Source organism: Camelina sativa, chromosome 7 (assembly GCF_000633955.1).
Source record: "Camelina sativa cultivar DH55 chromosome 7, Cs, whole genome shotgun sequence".
NCBI classification, from domain to species: Eukaryota; Viridiplantae; Streptophyta; class Magnoliopsida; order Brassicales; family Brassicaceae; genus Camelina; species Camelina sativa.
This window is the reverse complement of record NC_025691.1, coordinates 4,028,350-4,044,955: the sequence shown is the minus strand read 5'-3', so window position 1 is coordinate 4,044,955 and position 16,606 is coordinate 4,028,350. Positions and strand designations below refer to the sequence as shown.

General features: G+C 36.9%; 3 protein-coding genes and 1 non-coding gene across 4 annotated transcripts in view; 1 reads left to right on the top strand and 3 right to left on the bottom strand.

Annotated features, from left to right (window-relative positions):
• LOC104704276 (X-linked retinitis pigmentosa GTPase regulator-interacting protein 1-like) lies at positions 5,817 to 6,356 on the bottom strand. Its single transcript, XM_010420393.1, has one exon. The coding sequence runs from the start codon at positions 6,354 to 6,356 to the stop codon at positions 5,817 to 5,819; it is 540 nt and encodes a 179-aa protein (XP_010418695.1).
• TRNAL-UAA lies at positions 7,134 to 7,217 on the bottom strand. The gene has a single exon. It is a non-coding gene; the product is annotated as a tRNA-Leu (tRNA).
• LOC104700222 (homeobox-leucine zipper protein HDG3-like) lies at positions 9,868 to 15,191 on the top strand. Its single transcript, XM_010415704.2, has 13 exons — positions 9,868 to 9,971; positions 10,172 to 10,272; positions 11,275 to 11,569; positions 11,666 to 11,783; positions 12,166 to 12,354; positions 12,507 to 12,926; positions 13,025 to 13,126; positions 13,253 to 13,453; positions 13,546 to 13,735; positions 13,828 to 14,087; positions 14,182 to 14,271; positions 14,366 to 14,720; positions 14,808 to 15,191. The coding sequence occupies exons 3-13, from the start codon at positions 11,301 to 11,303 to the stop codon at positions 14,813 to 14,815; spliced, it is 2,202 nt and encodes a 733-aa protein (XP_010414006.1). The 5' UTR covers positions 9,868 to 9,971; positions 10,172 to 10,272; positions 11,275 to 11,300; the 3' UTR covers positions 14,816 to 15,191.
• LOC104700221 (transmembrane protein 97-like) overlaps positions 15,453 to 16,606 on the bottom strand; it is a 2,702-nt gene continuing 1,548 nt past the window's right edge. Inside the window, exons 2-3 of the mRNA XM_010415703.2 lie at positions 16,311 to 16,606; positions 15,453 to 15,827 (exon numbers count right to left, since the gene is read on the bottom strand). Coding sequence (XP_010414005.1) covers positions 15,651 to 15,827; positions 16,311 to 16,606 — 473 coding nt within the window. The 3' untranslated portion in view covers positions 15,453 to 15,650. The remainder of the gene's footprint in view (positions 15,828 to 16,310) is intronic.

The window sequence follows — 16,606 nt, the reverse complement described above, 5'->3', positions numbered from 1 at the left end:
AGCCATGATCTTGAGTTGGAGGCGGTGTGCAAAGTTTTGAAATAAGGTATGGCAGCTGCTCTGTGAACGGGGCTATATAGGTGGCAACCTTAGCGTCGTCGTATAGACTGACATTAGGATCGAGGATTTCTATGCTCCAATTGGAGAGGTTAATGACTAAGCCAACCTAGTGAGAATTGTCCCAAATCATCGGAATATATATTGTGTTCCAATCCACAAACCACTCTGAAGGAGAACCATAGGTTTTACGTTTTAGCTTATTGTCCCACTTGACTCTGGCCTTCACTTTTGCTTGACAGAAGGAAGGATACTTCCCTTGTAAGTAGTTCCCAAGCCAGGGTCAGAGGAAGAGAGAGCGTTCAATGAGTAGGAACTATTGCAGCTTTTTTNGAAGGTGTACCGTCAAGGACAGGACTAGGAGCAGGCAATTGAGGATTGACATTAGAGTTCCCAATAAATCCCTGTAACAAGCTGGTGTAAGGTTGTAGGGGTTGTGGAGATGCATTAGCAGCAGAGTTAACTCCGTTTTGATCAATATCTGTCGCAGCCTGTATAATGAAAATGTATCCACATGGACAATGTAAGTTTTGGAAATTGGGGTAAATGTTGATATTGTAAATGTATCCACATGGACAATGTAAGTTTGTAAACTGGGGTAAATGTTGAAAAAGTAAAAATATGGGATATGTACCAATTGGTCATCCAAGGGAACAGGTTTGGTGACGGTGTCATATACCGGGGATTGCTGTTTTCCAAAAAGTAGTTTAGGTAACAAAAAGGAAACTACTCGAAGTTTGATATAAAAGGTACAAGTGTGTCTAACCTTAGTCTCGGTGTCATAAATGGGATTGAGGCAAGAGTTCGGACATCCTGAATCATCCTGAATCACATCTTTCATAGGGGACGAGCAGTTTCCAACGGAATGTTCCTGTATAATTTGACTAAGATGAATACCAATGCATTCAGACTAGCTCCAAGATGATGGAAAACAACAACATACCATTGTCCCAAACGGGTGGACATATTGTTCCCAGTCGTGTTGGTTAAGAAGGATATCGTCAGGAGACGTTACTGCTTTGGTCGAAGATTGTTGAGGAGTTGGGGGTGACGTCCCGACCGTAACATTCTCTGCTGCGTTCTCCGGACAGGTAAACTCTGCGACAGGGGCCGGTGGTGATTCCTTGACAGTAGAGGGAGAGACGGATGCTGGCCTCCTAATGGTGCGCCTTAGCGGTAGTCTTAACCGCCTACGGAATCGAAGGGAGTTAATCTGCTGCTGTAGTTTCCTGTTCTCAGATTGCAGCTTTTTAAACTTACTATCTGACGCATCCCTAATAGAATTAAGTTCTTTCTCTACAGCAGCTTTGAAATCAGCGAAACCATTATCCTCAGTATTGGAGAAGATAACACGGGGCCTCTTAGAACTCGAGCATTTGGACTTGGGAGAAGGTTGATTGACACGAAGTTTGGAAGAAATCTCTTTCCGCCTAGGAATAATGTGCTTCCTGTGAAGCCCTTTGCCCTTCTTATCAGGTAGAGTTATTAAAGGCAAAGAACAATCACCCCCTGGCCATTCCTTTTTGGTGAAGATATGTCCTGCCTGAATGAGACTTTCCATATAAGCAATCCTTTTGTCTTTAATCTCATCGTCCCACTCTCCCCAACCAGATTCAACAATCCCTTCGTGTTGGACAGCTTCCAAAAACGGAGAAACTAATAGCTGCGGTTGGGATAGACAAAATGTCATAATGTGTGTATCCACGTGGATAATGTAATCCAAGTTAATAATGTGTATATAAGACAACTTACATCTGGATAATGCTCAACACTTATGACGTCTGTCAAAGGTAAATTATTCTTTGGTAGGCCAACTGAACACCATTCCAGGAAAGTGCGGCTGTCACCAGCACCTGGTACCTTGTCTCGTAATCCAGAAATGTTACGATATGCGAGCAGTTGAAGCGCAAGAGGGAAGCCATGCAAACGGAAGGACTTCTATTGTAACTTCTCCGTGAAACTCTTCACGGAGTCCGTTGGTTGAACCTTGCCCTGCCGTTTAAGTCTTTTAGCCACTGGTATGGATTGCGGTTTGAGATCAGGTCTCATAGTGGAAATAGTCTTCAAGAAGGATTCTCTGCCCCAAGGAAATGCTAGGAACGAGTCGATGTCTTCAAGCATCTCAACATACTTCAAAGTTGGTCGGCTCGTTTGGCTGGAGGCAATGAGTACACCATCGACTATGAGTAGCAACGCTAGACGAAGCTTCCGATCCAAATCCTTGATAGTAGGGTCTTCAAAAATAGTGGACACATCACCCAGGGTCGCCTTGCAATCTCTCCCAATCAACGTGTCTCAGTAACATTCATCATGAGGTTCGGGAGTAGGGTCGTCTTCGGGGTCGTAATCTTCCGGAAATTCGTCACATTGAAGGCCAGTTACAACACCAAATTCAACTAAAGAAAACCTCAAAGGGTATCCACCGAATACAGTCTACAACTCGTATTTTTTTTTGGACAGAACCTGCCTACATAGCAAAGCGTGGAGTAATTTGCAGGAGATAGGAGACTCACCAATACGAAGCCGGAATAGAGAACCCAGACTTGAGCTAAGAATCGTATCGAATTGGGGAGTGCCTTTGAGAACATTGTGGACTGTCGTCAGGATATCAGGTCGTGAGTAAACATTCAACCTAGCGTCGGGGAAACGGTCAGTTGCAAACAGACGGAGAGGGAGCCGATCATCCCAATCTGCAGATTTTTCTCCAGAAGTATCACCAACAGTTGCCGATGACGGTTCATCGGTCGAAAATTTGGAGACGCGACGACGGGGCTCTTCCATCTCCGAAGGCGGTTACCGGCGGCAAGTTAATCGGAAAACGGAACAAATGGAGATAATGGAACAAACGGAACAAATTAAGGAGAGGTAGGAAACAAGGGATTCGAAACTCGTGAAATGCAAAATTAGGGTTGAAGAGAATTGGGGATGTCGGGTTTGGGGGGGAATTGGGGTTTTGTGTTTTTTACGGTTGTAAAAAATAAATGTACTGATTGGAAAAAAAATTGAGATCGGTAAGAAAGTGAGATCGGTAAGTAAAAATAAATTGACTGAAGAGAGTTTTGAGGGGTAAGATGTAATTTTACAGGTAGAAAGTATAGGAAGAGTGGAAAGTGGGTGTGGGTGGTATTTGTTTGTGAGAAAGTGGGTGTGGGTGTCATAATCCCATAAGATAATTATCTACTAGTTAACAAAAATGTGTTTGTTCCTAAGAAAAACAAATTGAGAATTAATTATAGTGCGACTATCACAAATTCACAATAGGTGGACCCTGTAACTTTTTTTTTTTTTTGGCAAACAAGTCATCTTTTCATTCAATCACACCAAGTAAGTAAGATTACAAAGTTGAGAGTTTTAAAAAACAAGGCTTGGTAATACACATAAACAAACAAACTTAAAAATAGAGAAGTCGACGATCATGGCCAAGAGATGTTGAAGATTTGAGCCGAGTATCAAATCGCAAGCTAGCTCAAAGTGCATCGACGCCACATTCACAGACAAGGTGCAGATGTGGTAAGTGGTCCATATCAATATGACATTGGGACGTTGAGAAGGTTTCCATAGCCGAGAGACACAATGGTTTGATTGGTTCATTGGCAAGGAGGAGGGTGTTTGGTGGGTTAAGGGTGGGCATGGCTTTCTTGAGGAATGTTCGGTAACCACACTTCTATTAGTTATGATCATAATGCCGATATTCTTCAGACTTTGCCAAGCGACAACATCATTCCTAACTTTTGTGATTTGTACATGACAATAATCAGGGCACAAGGAAGATATGAAGAGAAGGGTAGGAATGCTTCGGTAATCTCCTCTCCATGGAGAAGAGATCATAATGCGGTTTCAGAACAGCTGATGTGAGGTAATAATTGAGATCGTTGATGGCGCAGCTGAAACAGAGAATGCCGACTTAAGAGGCACCGGTAACCTTTTCTCAACAGAGAAGAGGTCATAATGCCAGTCCTCATCAGTCTTTGGCGGTTAGAGGTAGGGACCCTTATGGAAACTAATGACAGGGTTCTCAAATAATCATTGCAACAGCAGAGCAACAATGAGGGATTATGTTCCAATTGCAGTCTTCGGACAATGGAAAGCATAAATCGCCAACAATGTATACTACAGGAAAGCAAATGAAAGTTTGGAAACGACATGGATTTGTGAAGAGCAGAGTTTGGGTCTCGGGGGATTGTCAAGGTTGTGCACAGTTCCAGCGTCAACACAGAGCTCCTATCCAACTGCAACCAAACAAGCTGCTTGGTGNTTTGCCAAGCGACAACATCATTCCTAACTTTTGTGATTTGTACATGACAATAATCAGGGCACAAGGAAGATATGAAGAGAAGGGTAGGAATGCTTCGGTAATCTCCTCTCCATGGAGAAGAGATCATAATGCGGTTTCAGAACAGCTGATGTGAGGTAATAATTGAGATCGTTGATGGCGCAGCTGAAACAGAGAATGCCGACTTAAGAGGCACCGGTAACCTTTTCTCAACAGAGAAGAGGTCATAATGCCAGTCCTCATCAGTCTTTGGCGGTTAGAGGTAGGGACCCTTATGGAAACTAATGACAGGGTTCTCAAATAATCATTGCAACAGCAGAGCAACAATGAGGGATTATGTTCCAATTGCAGTCTTCGGACAATGGAAAGCATAAATCGCCAACAATGTATACTACAGGAAAGCAAATGAAAGTTTGGAAACGACATGGATTTGTGAAGAGCAGAGTTTGGGTCTCGGGGGATTGTCAAGGTTGTGCACAGTTCCAGCGTCAACACAGAGCTCCTGTCCAACTGCAACCAAACAAGCTGCTTGGTGAGGGGATCTAGGTCCAAGGAGCAGAGAGATGATGGGGTTGACTTCAAGGGAAGCATGTAGCAAAGCTGAGACACACGGTAAAGATGGTGTTTCGGAGTCTCAGATCTGGTATTGAGAGGCTGGTAACTTGTGAGAATCGTCTCACTGGGAGGAACCACCGGGAGAGACGGAGGGAAAGAGAGAAGATAAAGCTGGAGCATTGCCGAAATCGATGGGCGTGTACTTGGTGAACCTCTGGTGCGTTCACCGTCGAAACAGAACAAAACTAAGTTTAGATAGAAGAAGAGAACATGGGGGCGACAGATCAGTTGCTCGGCGACGCCGATCTGAATCGACGTCACGAAGGGGTGAGACATTGGAGTTTGGGCCAGAGAGAGGGGCTAGGGCAAACGGCTTCTGTTGTTATTAAAAGTTAAGTCAACATGTTAGTATGTTACATTGGTGGACCCTATAACTTATGTTACAGTTTATTTGTTAAATCACTAAGAAAAGTCATCGGGTATCTAAGCATGTTATTTAGAAATTTACTAATGCAATGTTTGTTAAAGTATAAACTTTTTTTAGGTAGATAATACTTTTTTGCTAGCTAGTGATATATAGACAATAATATTATTTAGTTAACAAAAAAATGTTAAAGATGTAACTGACCAGCCGGCTTTCCCGGTTAACTGAATTCCCTAGCCGCCGGAAATGGCCAAGTATGTTTGAGGATCCGCCTCTGTATCATGGAGAATGCTTTTGCTCTTTCTTCATAGAGAAGAAGAAGAAGAAAGAAAAGAGACTAGAAACAACAAAATCAAAATCATTTTTTATTTTATTAAGCTGGTAACCTAAGACAAGGTCCGGTTGGTTGCTTGTATACGAAGAAAATACATAACAAAGATAATAACAAAACAAAATAAAATAAAAATGGAATAGTTAAAAAAAAATCGAAAATCAGATCAAGAAACTCTATGTTTCCTCTTTGTTATCTCCTTCACTCTCTCTTCTTTCCTCTTTAACACCATCATCATTTTCATCATCCTTTGCTTTGTCTCCATTCTCCTCCTTCTCTTCTTCATCTTCAACTTTCTCATCTCTGCCTTCTTCTTCTTCTTCACTTTCCATCTCCTTGTCATCCTCCTCCTCGCCGTTTATGTTCTCTTCTTCATTTCTTCTTCTACTCTCTGCGTCCGAAGACACCTCCTCCATAGGATCATCATCTTCTCCTCCTCCGTTAGATCTCTTCTCTTCCTCAGAAACCATATCAGGATGCTTAAAGAACAAATAAATATGAGACCATTCTCTCACTTCTAAATCTCTTAAACTTGTTTCATCTTCATCCTCCATCACCATCCTTCTCTCCCCTTCATCTCCGATCACCAAAATCAAACGCGTCACCGGTAATTTCACCACAGCGGAGACCTTCTCCTTCAACTCCTTGACCGTCGCATCCTCACTCACGTCCGTATCTATGAACGTTCCCGTTATTATCTCCACACTCACCTTCATTGTTTGATCTCTCTCCACCAAATCTTATGATTTTTATTGTAAAGACAAATATATTCATATCTTCTTTTCTANTTTTTTTTTTTTTTTTTTTTTTTTGGCAATAGTTTTTTTGGTATTAAGATCTTGCTATGTTCGAAAACATGAACTAACAAACACAAAGCATGCAGTTTTCGTTTCAATTCAATATCGGATATTGTTTTTGATTTATGGAAAATATATTAGTATCTTGTTATATTTCAATTTCTTTTTGGTGAAGTTTGTTTTATTTCAATTTTGTTGCGGATATCTTGCAACTAAATTTTTATTTAAAAATATACTTTTGACTAAGTAGGATTCTTCCTCAAGTTTAGGGAACTAAATAACGAATAAAAAAAAAAATAGGGAACTATATGATGATCAAATTCATAGATGTATATTTAGGATTATTCTACTTCTAATTATTACATATAAAGATTTTAAGGAAAGAAACATAATTACGGTAAATCACTATGTTTTTTTGTATATACTCCTCATCAGAAGTTTATCCAAACGAACAGATATAATATCATCATAAAATTTTGTACCTAACCACCAAGGAATATGTATCGTTAAAAAGGAAAAAAAAAAATAACCAAGGATCGTTTAATTTCTAATTTCTATATACCCTCATAAAACTTACTGTCTCACTGCTGCGCCCTCGACGTCGATGAATTTATAGCATGGGTCGTGATGAATTTATAGCATGGGTCGTGATGAATTTATGACAGGCATATTTTCGGAAAAAAAAATAAAAATAAATGTCAGAAGTGGGGTTTGAACCCACGCCCTCGTAAGAGGACCAGAACTTAAGTCTGGCGCCTTAGACCGCTCGGCCATCCTGACTTCGCAATATATCTTAGACGCTTCAATTTAAATTTGATACCGGGGGATTATTAAGGCATACCACACATTGCACAGAAAATAATAAGAGGGAATCATATTTGGCCTAGTTAGCAAAGAAGCTGTGTATTATTATTACACATGCATACTTAAAATGTACATAGGGGATATACATATCTACTGGGTTTAAATATTGGATCACTAATATGTAACACGTTGAATTAATTCATTTTTAAAGTGTGAATTAATTAATATCATTAGTTCATTATATAATGTTTGGTCTTAAACATGATTACTTAAACATATTCTCTAATCAAAAAATTTGTTTCCAGTAGTATTATTGCATCTTGGATATATATATATATATATATATATATATATATTTGCAATTTTTTAGATTCTAACAAAAAGTATTATTAGAATGATAATTAAGAGTGACACTTTTCTAAAAGAAAAACGAACTGCAAATTTAGATTACAGGTAACATACTAACATCGTAAAACTAATCAAATAGTGGGTGTGAGATTTTGGATGAGACCTATTCAGAATCCTCAAAACTCAAAACTTTACTGGTTAAAACAATATTGTAGCATGCAACTCTGTTTGTTTACAGTTTCATATTCTAAGTATAGTTTATTGTGGACTTGTGGTCTTCCAATGATAGATAACTCTCCATGAACATTAGAGTCTGGCACATAATTTAATTTATTTAATCATGGTTACACATTGTGAGGAGTTGGAAATGTACATTTCAACAATCATCGACATCATGTTTTTTTCTGTTTGCCTACCTCATCATGCATATGTTAAGTTCCAAATACACAATTGAAAGCTACTTTTGTATTTATATCCTTAATAAATTAAATTTAAAGAAAAAAAACATAGTAACAAAAGCTACTTTTGTATTTATATCTTTAATTAAGGATAAGAAAGTTTAAAATTGAAAGGTGTAAATCAAACATTTGTATAGCTAATGAGTCATATGAAACTAACGTACACACACATATCACGTCCAAAAATAGAAAAAACGTACACATATGACACGTGTACAGGCAAGCATGCTTATTTCATGAAGGGTGAATAAAAAACCACAAACTACAGGACTGTCACTTGGCTGTAATTAAAATTTAAAGTAGCTGTTAGTAAAAAAAAGTTTACTGTAAGGGCCACAAATTAATTAGCTGTGCGTTACCAATGGAGACTGTAGAGGCAAACAAAAAATATTAACTATGTCTTAAGGTGGTTTACAAACATAATTATTTCAGTTGGTATTTAGTTGCACTATTGATTTGTTTAAATGAACTACAGCCAAAAAAAAATCTTTATAGTATTATATTCCCACGTGTGAGAGATAATGTCAATAACTATGAAACAATGTAATTATTTTGCTTAATAAACTACAGTAAAAATATGAAAGTTACCAGGTAATCGAACCATGTTAAATTATTATTTACAATATGAATCATATGATTTAAAAAAAAAATCAATTATCATTTTCAAAAATATTTTATTGTGGTATATCATCAAATCTAATAATTTAATATAAATGATAATTTCTTCGAATTTGTATCACTCGAACTACCAGATTGACGATGGCTAATTGATCTCAATGGATCGGTTATTTATTTAGTCAATTTCACATTTAAATTAAAATTTTATTTTTAATTATAAATGTAAATATATATATATATATATATATATTTAAAATTTTGACTATTAAATTTTTTTGGTCAAATTATTAGATGGTAAATTAGCTAAAAAGAATTGTATGACCAACAACCAGAATTTGTAGCTTAATCTTTGTGTTTATCTACTGTCAGCCATTAAGTCACAATCCATATTTTGATGGTAAGAAAATTGTTGACTGATGACCAATTACTTTTAAGGATATATTGGATAATACATTGACTAGCTATTACAATCACTTAAATAAATTGTACGGAATTGATTTTTTAATACATTTAACAAATATTAACGATCTATCTAGCCAACAATTATGCTATGGATTTTTTCGAAAAAACATTCTCTTTAATGTTTCGCTCTCTTTATACAGTTATAAACGATCGATAGATTCAATAAAAGCATAAATTTATCGTTTATGTAATTTATTTCATACATCTTACATCATGTAGATATTATTATATCGATCAATATTGTGCATCTCTAACATACACAAATTAATTGATGGCAAATATGTATAATTTATCATATATAAGACTAAAATGACAAGAGTTTTTTTTTAAAAAAACCAAGATCATTTTCACTATGAATTTCAAATATGAAAAGTTAACTAATATTACAATTTTTCTCTTAGGCTCATACCATATATATAAGCATGATATTTTATTGAAATAATTGTTTTTTAAGAGTAAAAATTCAAAAAAGACTCAAATTAAAGATACCAAAAAGGTTAAAAATATTACAATTCAAATTTAGACTGAATTTTCCATATACAAAACCATATATGGAAAACCAATTACATTGTGACACATGGTAAAAATACAGAAGCATCTTTGTCTTCTTCTCTTATCTTTTTTTTTGACGTTTATCTTTGGCTTCTCTTTCCTTCGAGCATGTAGGGTAAAGTAAGTGCTTCCCTCTCCACCTATAAATATGCGTCTCTACAACCCCCTAAATTCACTTGCACTCTCACCACCACTCACTCACCTCAAAACCACTTCATAAAACCATTAGTTGATTTCCAACCAAGTCCCCCTATTGCTTAGCTTGATACTATCCTATTTTTCATCGACAAACGTAATATACCTACCATTCATCTTTTTCATTTGATTGATTTTATACAATTCCATCTTGATGATAAAATATCGAGTTCTAATCGAATCCATTGTTGTTGTATACATCAAATAATGATTTGGTTTCTTATGTATCTTGCTTTTAGGACCGTGTTTTGTTTATAGATTTATAATTTTTTTTTCCTTTTCGTTTGTTATTAAAAGAGTGAGACAAAGATGGAGAGACAGATCAAGCTAAGAAGGGAACAATAAGCTTAAAGATTTGATTCTTCTGAGTTAATTTACGCAACCAAAACATTTTAAAGGTATCGCTAGCTGGATTCTCTCGCTATCCTTTTCATTTATGTTTATGTTCTTAATCATAATCATATATGTGTTGACCAATTAAATACAATAATTACAACAAAAATGGGAAAAAAATTCTAATACATCACATAAATTTGATTTTGTTGCTGGTAGGTACATATACATATGATACCATGCCTGTTTTGCCCCTTTGCAAAATTTGATAATATGTCTAAAGGAAACAACAATGAATTTAAGTGGTAGAGTTTATAAAGAATCAAAGATACATATAAATCTGATAATTTTACTTTTTTCATAATTAAAATCCAAATAATTTAATCGTATTCTTTGATCTTCTTGTGATCATTTTATTGGCTTTAATTGGAAAAATGAATACAACAATTCCGTCTTTGTTCTATAATGTAGATCTGTTTAAATCTTGAAACTTTAAAATAAAACAAAACAATTGCTGACAAAATCAAACTTCTAAAACACTTTTTTTTTTGCCTCGATCTATATATACTGTGACTCTTGAACTAGTTTCGGAGAGTTCATAGTGTTGATCTGTTGGTTAGGTCTTTTTTTTTAATTAATTCATTTGTTTGTGTTTATTATTTGTAATCTGCTGATGTGTGATGCGTTATTTTTTTTTGTCTTTTATTATTATTCTTTTTTTGTCTTTGATTTCTACTGGTCGGTTTTTTTGTCTGTTACTCTCTTTAGTCTTTTATTTACAAGATCTGTAAAAAAAAAAGTATTTTGGCTTTGAAAATCTAACTTTTTGCTGTAAAGAGAGAGAGAGAGAGAGAGAGAGAGAGAGAGAGAGAGAGAGAGAGAGAGAGACTGTGTCTAAATCCAAAAATAAAATTAAAGAAAAAACGTTTGACAAAAAAAAAGGAAAACATTAAGAAACCTTTTCCACAAGCCCTAATTTTTAGATCTAATGAGTTCTTATAATTTGTACTATGTTTTTAGTTTGTAATAATTAAATAACTCATTTCCGTCTTTTCAACTCTTATTAGATCTTCCAGAAATCGAAAGAGCAAACATGTCCGAGCCAAACATGGTACCAGTGGATAACAATGGAGACAATGATAACAACGAGAACAATGACATGAACAACACTGATGGTGGACTTTACAACACTAATGGTGGAGCTGGTGCTGGTGTTGAAGCTGGTGTTGGAGCTGAAGAAATCGACAGTGCGAGGACTGTAAGTGACAGTCGTGAAGAAGAAATGGGCAGCGATCAAGGTCCTCCTCGTAAGAGAAAAAAATACAATCGTCACAGCCAATATCAGATTCATGAGATGGAAGCGTAATTTTATTTCTTCTTTTTTTATAAGTCAACTTATATTATCTGGCTCTAAAAATTATATATAATCAGTTCACATCTTTTTTTTTTGTGAATTAGTTTCTTCAAAGAGTGTCCTCACCCAGATGACAAACAAAGGAGGGATCTTGGCCGTCAATTGGGTTTAGCACCTGTTCAGATCAAATTCTGGTTCCAGAACAAACGCACTCAAAACAAGGTATATACACATATTTAATGAATTTGTTACCATCTCACACATATTGTATTTAATGTATGTATAGACATGATTGATTGAGATTATGGATTCCTCATAACTATGTGTTGAATTAGAAATCTAGTTTTTAAGATTTAAGGGTATCTGATTTCGTAAGAGAATATTATATCGTTTTGATGCGTGAAACACACATTACAAAACAAGTAAACATTAGGTCAAGCAGTTAACACATGTACATTTCTTCCTTTAGTTAATGTTCTTTTTTCATTTGAAAACCAAAAAAAAACTTCATTACTTTTGTTGTTTCATATCCTAAGATAATGACTTATGGTTTATTATGTAGTTTGAAATATTATTAAGAACCTTTATTGTTTTTTTTTTGCAGAATCATCAAGAACGTTGTGAGAACACAGAACTTCGGTCATTGAACAGCAAGCTTAGATCTGAAAACGAACGGTTCCGAGAAGCTGTTCACCTAGCCTTGTGCCCTAAGTGTGGAGGCAAAACTGCAATTGGCGAAATGTCCTTCGAAGAACATCATCTTCGGATCGTAAACGCTCGGCTAAATGAGGAGGTACTAGTTGTGAACACACACACACACTGACCACTACAATTTACATATAGCTAAACACATACATTAGAGAAGTTATAATAGATGACGCATACATATTACGTTTTAGAAATTATTAAAAAAGTTGTATTTTCTTGTTTTTTGGGGTTCTTTAGATCAATGAATTGCCTGCTCTGGCAGTAAGGTTTAGCAGCAAAGCGGTAATAAGCTATCCGGCTATCTCTCCTCGGCCTTCTAATCATCCTCCAACTTTCGAGTTCGGGGCGGGATCATCTAGTGGAAGTGGAGGAAACCTCTCGAGGGGAATCACTGGACCGGCAGATGTTGATACGCCGATGATCATGGAGTTGGCAATTGGAGCCATGGAGGAGCTACTATTGATGGCTCAAGTGGGTGAACCACTGTGGATGGGAGGAGTTGATGGCACTAGCCTAGCTTTGAACTTGGATGAATATGCTAGGACGTTTCGGAAGGGTCTCGGGCCTAGACTGAGCGGGTTTAGTATCGAAGCATCTAGGGAAACCGCTCTCGTGGCAATGAATCCTACTGGCGTTGTTGAGATGCTCATGCAAGCGGTAAATTGAATTAGTATCATTATATCAGATTATATGATCCTAATTAATCCTTTCATATTATATTATAGGTGTGTAATTAACGATCTACATATTGGCAGAATCTGTGGTCGACAATGTTTGTCGGAATGGTTGGTAGAGCCATAACTCATGAAAAACTTTTGACTGATGTTGCTGGAAACTTCAATGGAGCTCTCCAAATCGTAATTCTTCTATACGTTACTTTTTATTTATTTACACATTTGATATAATCTATAAGGGAGTTATAAAACAAAACTGAAACCATATTTGATGTAACGTATATAACCAATGTTGTTGTTTATCCATAGATGAGTGCTGAGTACCAAGTGCTTTCGCCGCTAGTCTCAACCCGGGAAAGCTACTTTGTCCGCTACTGTAAACAGCAAGGAGAGAATCTGTGGGCGGTGGTGGATGTTTCCATCGACCATCTGTTTCCAAATATCCACATGAAATGTCGCCGCAGGCCCTCTGGATGCTTGATTCAAGAAATCCCTAATGGTTACTCTAAGGTAAACCTATTGTCTCATGCATTATGGTTATTTAGTGTATGCATGGTTTCATATATTAATTAATGATTTTTTTTTGCTGGTTTGAAAAAAAGGTAACGTGGGTTGAACATGTCGAAGTAGATGACAGAGAAGCAGCAAATCAAAACATATTCAAGCACTTCATCAGTTCTGGTCAAGCTTTTGCTGCTAACCGCTGGGTTGCAACATTGGAACGCCAGTGCGAGAGGATTGCAAGCATCACGACTACAGATTTTCAAGCCGTGGATTCGCCTGATCACCTTGGTAATTTTGTTTGTACTACTCAAAGAAATATGTTTATTTATTTTCTGTTTCTTTTTTACTAACTAATCTGAGAGTTTCGTGATATGGTGCAGTGCTAACGGGCCATGGAAAGACGAGCATTCTGAAACTAGCTGAGCGTGTTACAAGAAGCTTCTTTGTTGGGCTGACCAGTTCGATGGGGACTACATTTTCTGGTGTTGGAGGAGATGATATCAGAGTGATGACAATGAAGAACATAAATGATCCAGGAAGGCCTCCTGGTGTCGTTTTTTCTGCAGCCACTTCGTTTTGGGTTCCTGCTCCTCCTAAGATTGTCTTTGACTTTCTCAGAGATGTGGAGCATCGAGCCAGTGTATACTTATCATTTAATTAGTACAAGACTTGTCTTTTTTTTTCTTTCTATGACTTCCTTATAATATAACATGTTTTGAAATATGTATCTGCAGTGGGATGTCCTCTGCGCCGGAGGGGTTGTGCACAAGATATCAGAGATTGCAAATGGGAGAGACAGCAGGAACTGTGCAACTTTACTCAGGGTAAATAATGTACTTAAGTTGTGTGTTTCTGAGAATGCATTTTTTTAAAAATAAAATCTTTTGGTATGTGACCGATGTTTGGTTTTGGTTACAGAATGAAATTCCTTGCGAGAAGAAGATGATGATAATTCAAGAGACCTCTACTGATCCAACAGCTTCATTTGTGATCTATGCGCCTGTTGATACGGCATCAATAGAGGGTGTTCTCAGTGAAGGTCAAGATCCTGACTACGTGGCTCTCCTGCCATCTGGTTTTGCTATTCTTCCGGATGGTATGGGTGATCAGCCTGGAGGATCACTCCTGACCGTTTCCTTCCAGATGCTGGTTGAAGAAGTTCATTCGGGTAAGCTGAGTATTACCTCTGTTGCAACCGTTGAGAACCTGATTCGTACAACCGTGCTGAGGATCAAAGCTTTGTTTCCTTTTCAGATTGCAACACCCTCACTCGGTAACCTTTTGAATCTATTTCGTAAACAAACTTAAAACTTATTGAATACTTGCTACTCAATTAAGCTGCTGTTTGGTCTTTTTACAGGAAAGTAAGCTAAATGGAAGACTGAATCAAGGAAGAAAGAGGGGTTTTTGTGTGGAATATTGGTTTTTAGAGTTAACTGGAGAGCTTCAAAAGGGGAGGAGTCAAGAACGAACCTCAAAGACATTGGTTTTTTACAAGGTTCGGGATTTGACTTGCCCTTGAAATATGCCCATTCAAGATGGAAAAAAAAAACAACTTTGTTATTTCATTTTAGTCTTTTGTTTCCGGAACCTTTTGTTATTTCAGTTGAGTCTTATGTTCTTTGTCATTGTTGGAACCTTTTGTTGTTTCAGTTGAGTCTTATGGTTCCTAATTGTCATTGTGAGAACCTTTTCTTATTTCATTATTTGAGTCTTTGGTTTCCTTGTTGAAACCTTTTATGAAGTCTGGTTCTTATTTTTCTAATATGTATTGGCTTCAAGTTTGAGTTTCAAGTTTCAAGTTATCTAGTACTCTTTTATTATTATTTTGGAGTTTGGTTTATCATTACTCGACACCTTTTCTTCTTCCCAAGACTTTGGCTATGGTTTTCGATAGACCAAAACCCAACCAGACTAAAAAAAAATCTGAACAGATGAAACCCAATCTTGGGTAGTGATTTGTCAAGACCCAATATGTAGACTTTTTGGGTGAGGTGACTTGTAAATACCTTCAATTTTTAACTTCATTTCATTTCAAACAAAGAACACACATGATATTGCTAAGAGAAACAACAAGAATCCAGCCGAAAGGTTCAAAATTTTCTCAAAAGAAAAAAGTTAAAAAAAAAAAAGCAAAATCCACCTAGCAGAAATTCTCAGAGACAAAAGAGACATACATTTTGCTGATCATTCATCGGTTAACTTAAGCACGCTTTCTCCTGGCCAAAACAATGGGTCTCTTGCCAACAGCTCCATTGTTGGATTGAGAAAGAAGACCGCGGAGAAGAGCAAGAACACCAACACCCATGAATGGCACATACACCATCAACAATTTCTCAGATGCCTTCCCTGAACCTATCATCTCTCCCAGTATAGCAGCCTAATGAATAAGTAACAAAAAGTTAAAATCAGATTCTATAAATCACAAGGCACATATATAAATACCATATCTAAATCAGCCCCAAAGCAAGAAGATTCACATTGCAGAACAGTAAGAGAGGTTCATAGTCTCATACTATAATTCTAATAACCATGAAACTGGTCAACAACATAGCATAAACTCAAAATGTCTTGTAGTCTCTCTCTCTCTCTCTCTCTCTCATCAACCATAATTGAAATCAAAATGAAATCTTGAATCAAAGCATATACAGATCCCACTACTCTGCTTTGTAATGTTCCAGTGTTATAGACTATATAACATTATCAAATCCAATAAACCATTCTAATTCATGTTCCACATCAGGCTCAAGCTCTTCAGATCAATAATACAACTAAATAGTTTCGGCAGATCCACAAAATCAAACACATTATACATATATATATATATATCGAGAGAAATAAATGAAGTATCTAATGTTGTTACCATAGAAGTCACGACGGAAGCTCCGTACACCATGGATGTGGTACCGAACCACGATTTCCCGGCTAGAATTGCGTAGACGTTGAGGATCGAGAGCGGCCAAAGAAGCAGAAGCTCGTGCCATACGAGTCCGACGAGGAAATGCGGCTTCTCAATGGAAAGATAATCTCCAAATTCGGCGACGTACCAGCGATTCAGATCGACGAGAAACGAAGGGAAGATATCTCCGGGGAGACTCATTTGCCCGTCGATGAGCGGCGCAACGACCGCCATGAGAGCAAAGTACAAGAAGAGAACAG

What these genes read in the sequence shown, in the direction of transcription:
- LOC104704276 (XM_010420393.1), bottom strand. Translation starts at nt 6,356, where the DNA reads ATGAAGGTGAGTGTGGAGATAATAACGGGAACGTTCATAGATACGGAC.
- LOC104700222 (XM_010415704.2), top strand. Translation starts at nt 11,301, where the DNA reads ATGTCCGAGCCAAACATGGTACCAGTGGATAACAATGGAGACAATGAT. An exon ending in ACAAACGCACTCAAAACAAG is followed by an intron (nt 11,784 to 12,165) that starts GTATATACACAT and finishes TTTTTTTTGCAG; the next exon opens with AATCATCAAGAACGTTGTGA. An exon ending in TCAATGGAGCTCTCCAAATC is followed by an intron (nt 13,127 to 13,252) that starts GTAATTCTTCTA and finishes GTTTATCCATAG; the next exon opens with ATGAGTGCTGAGTACCAAGT.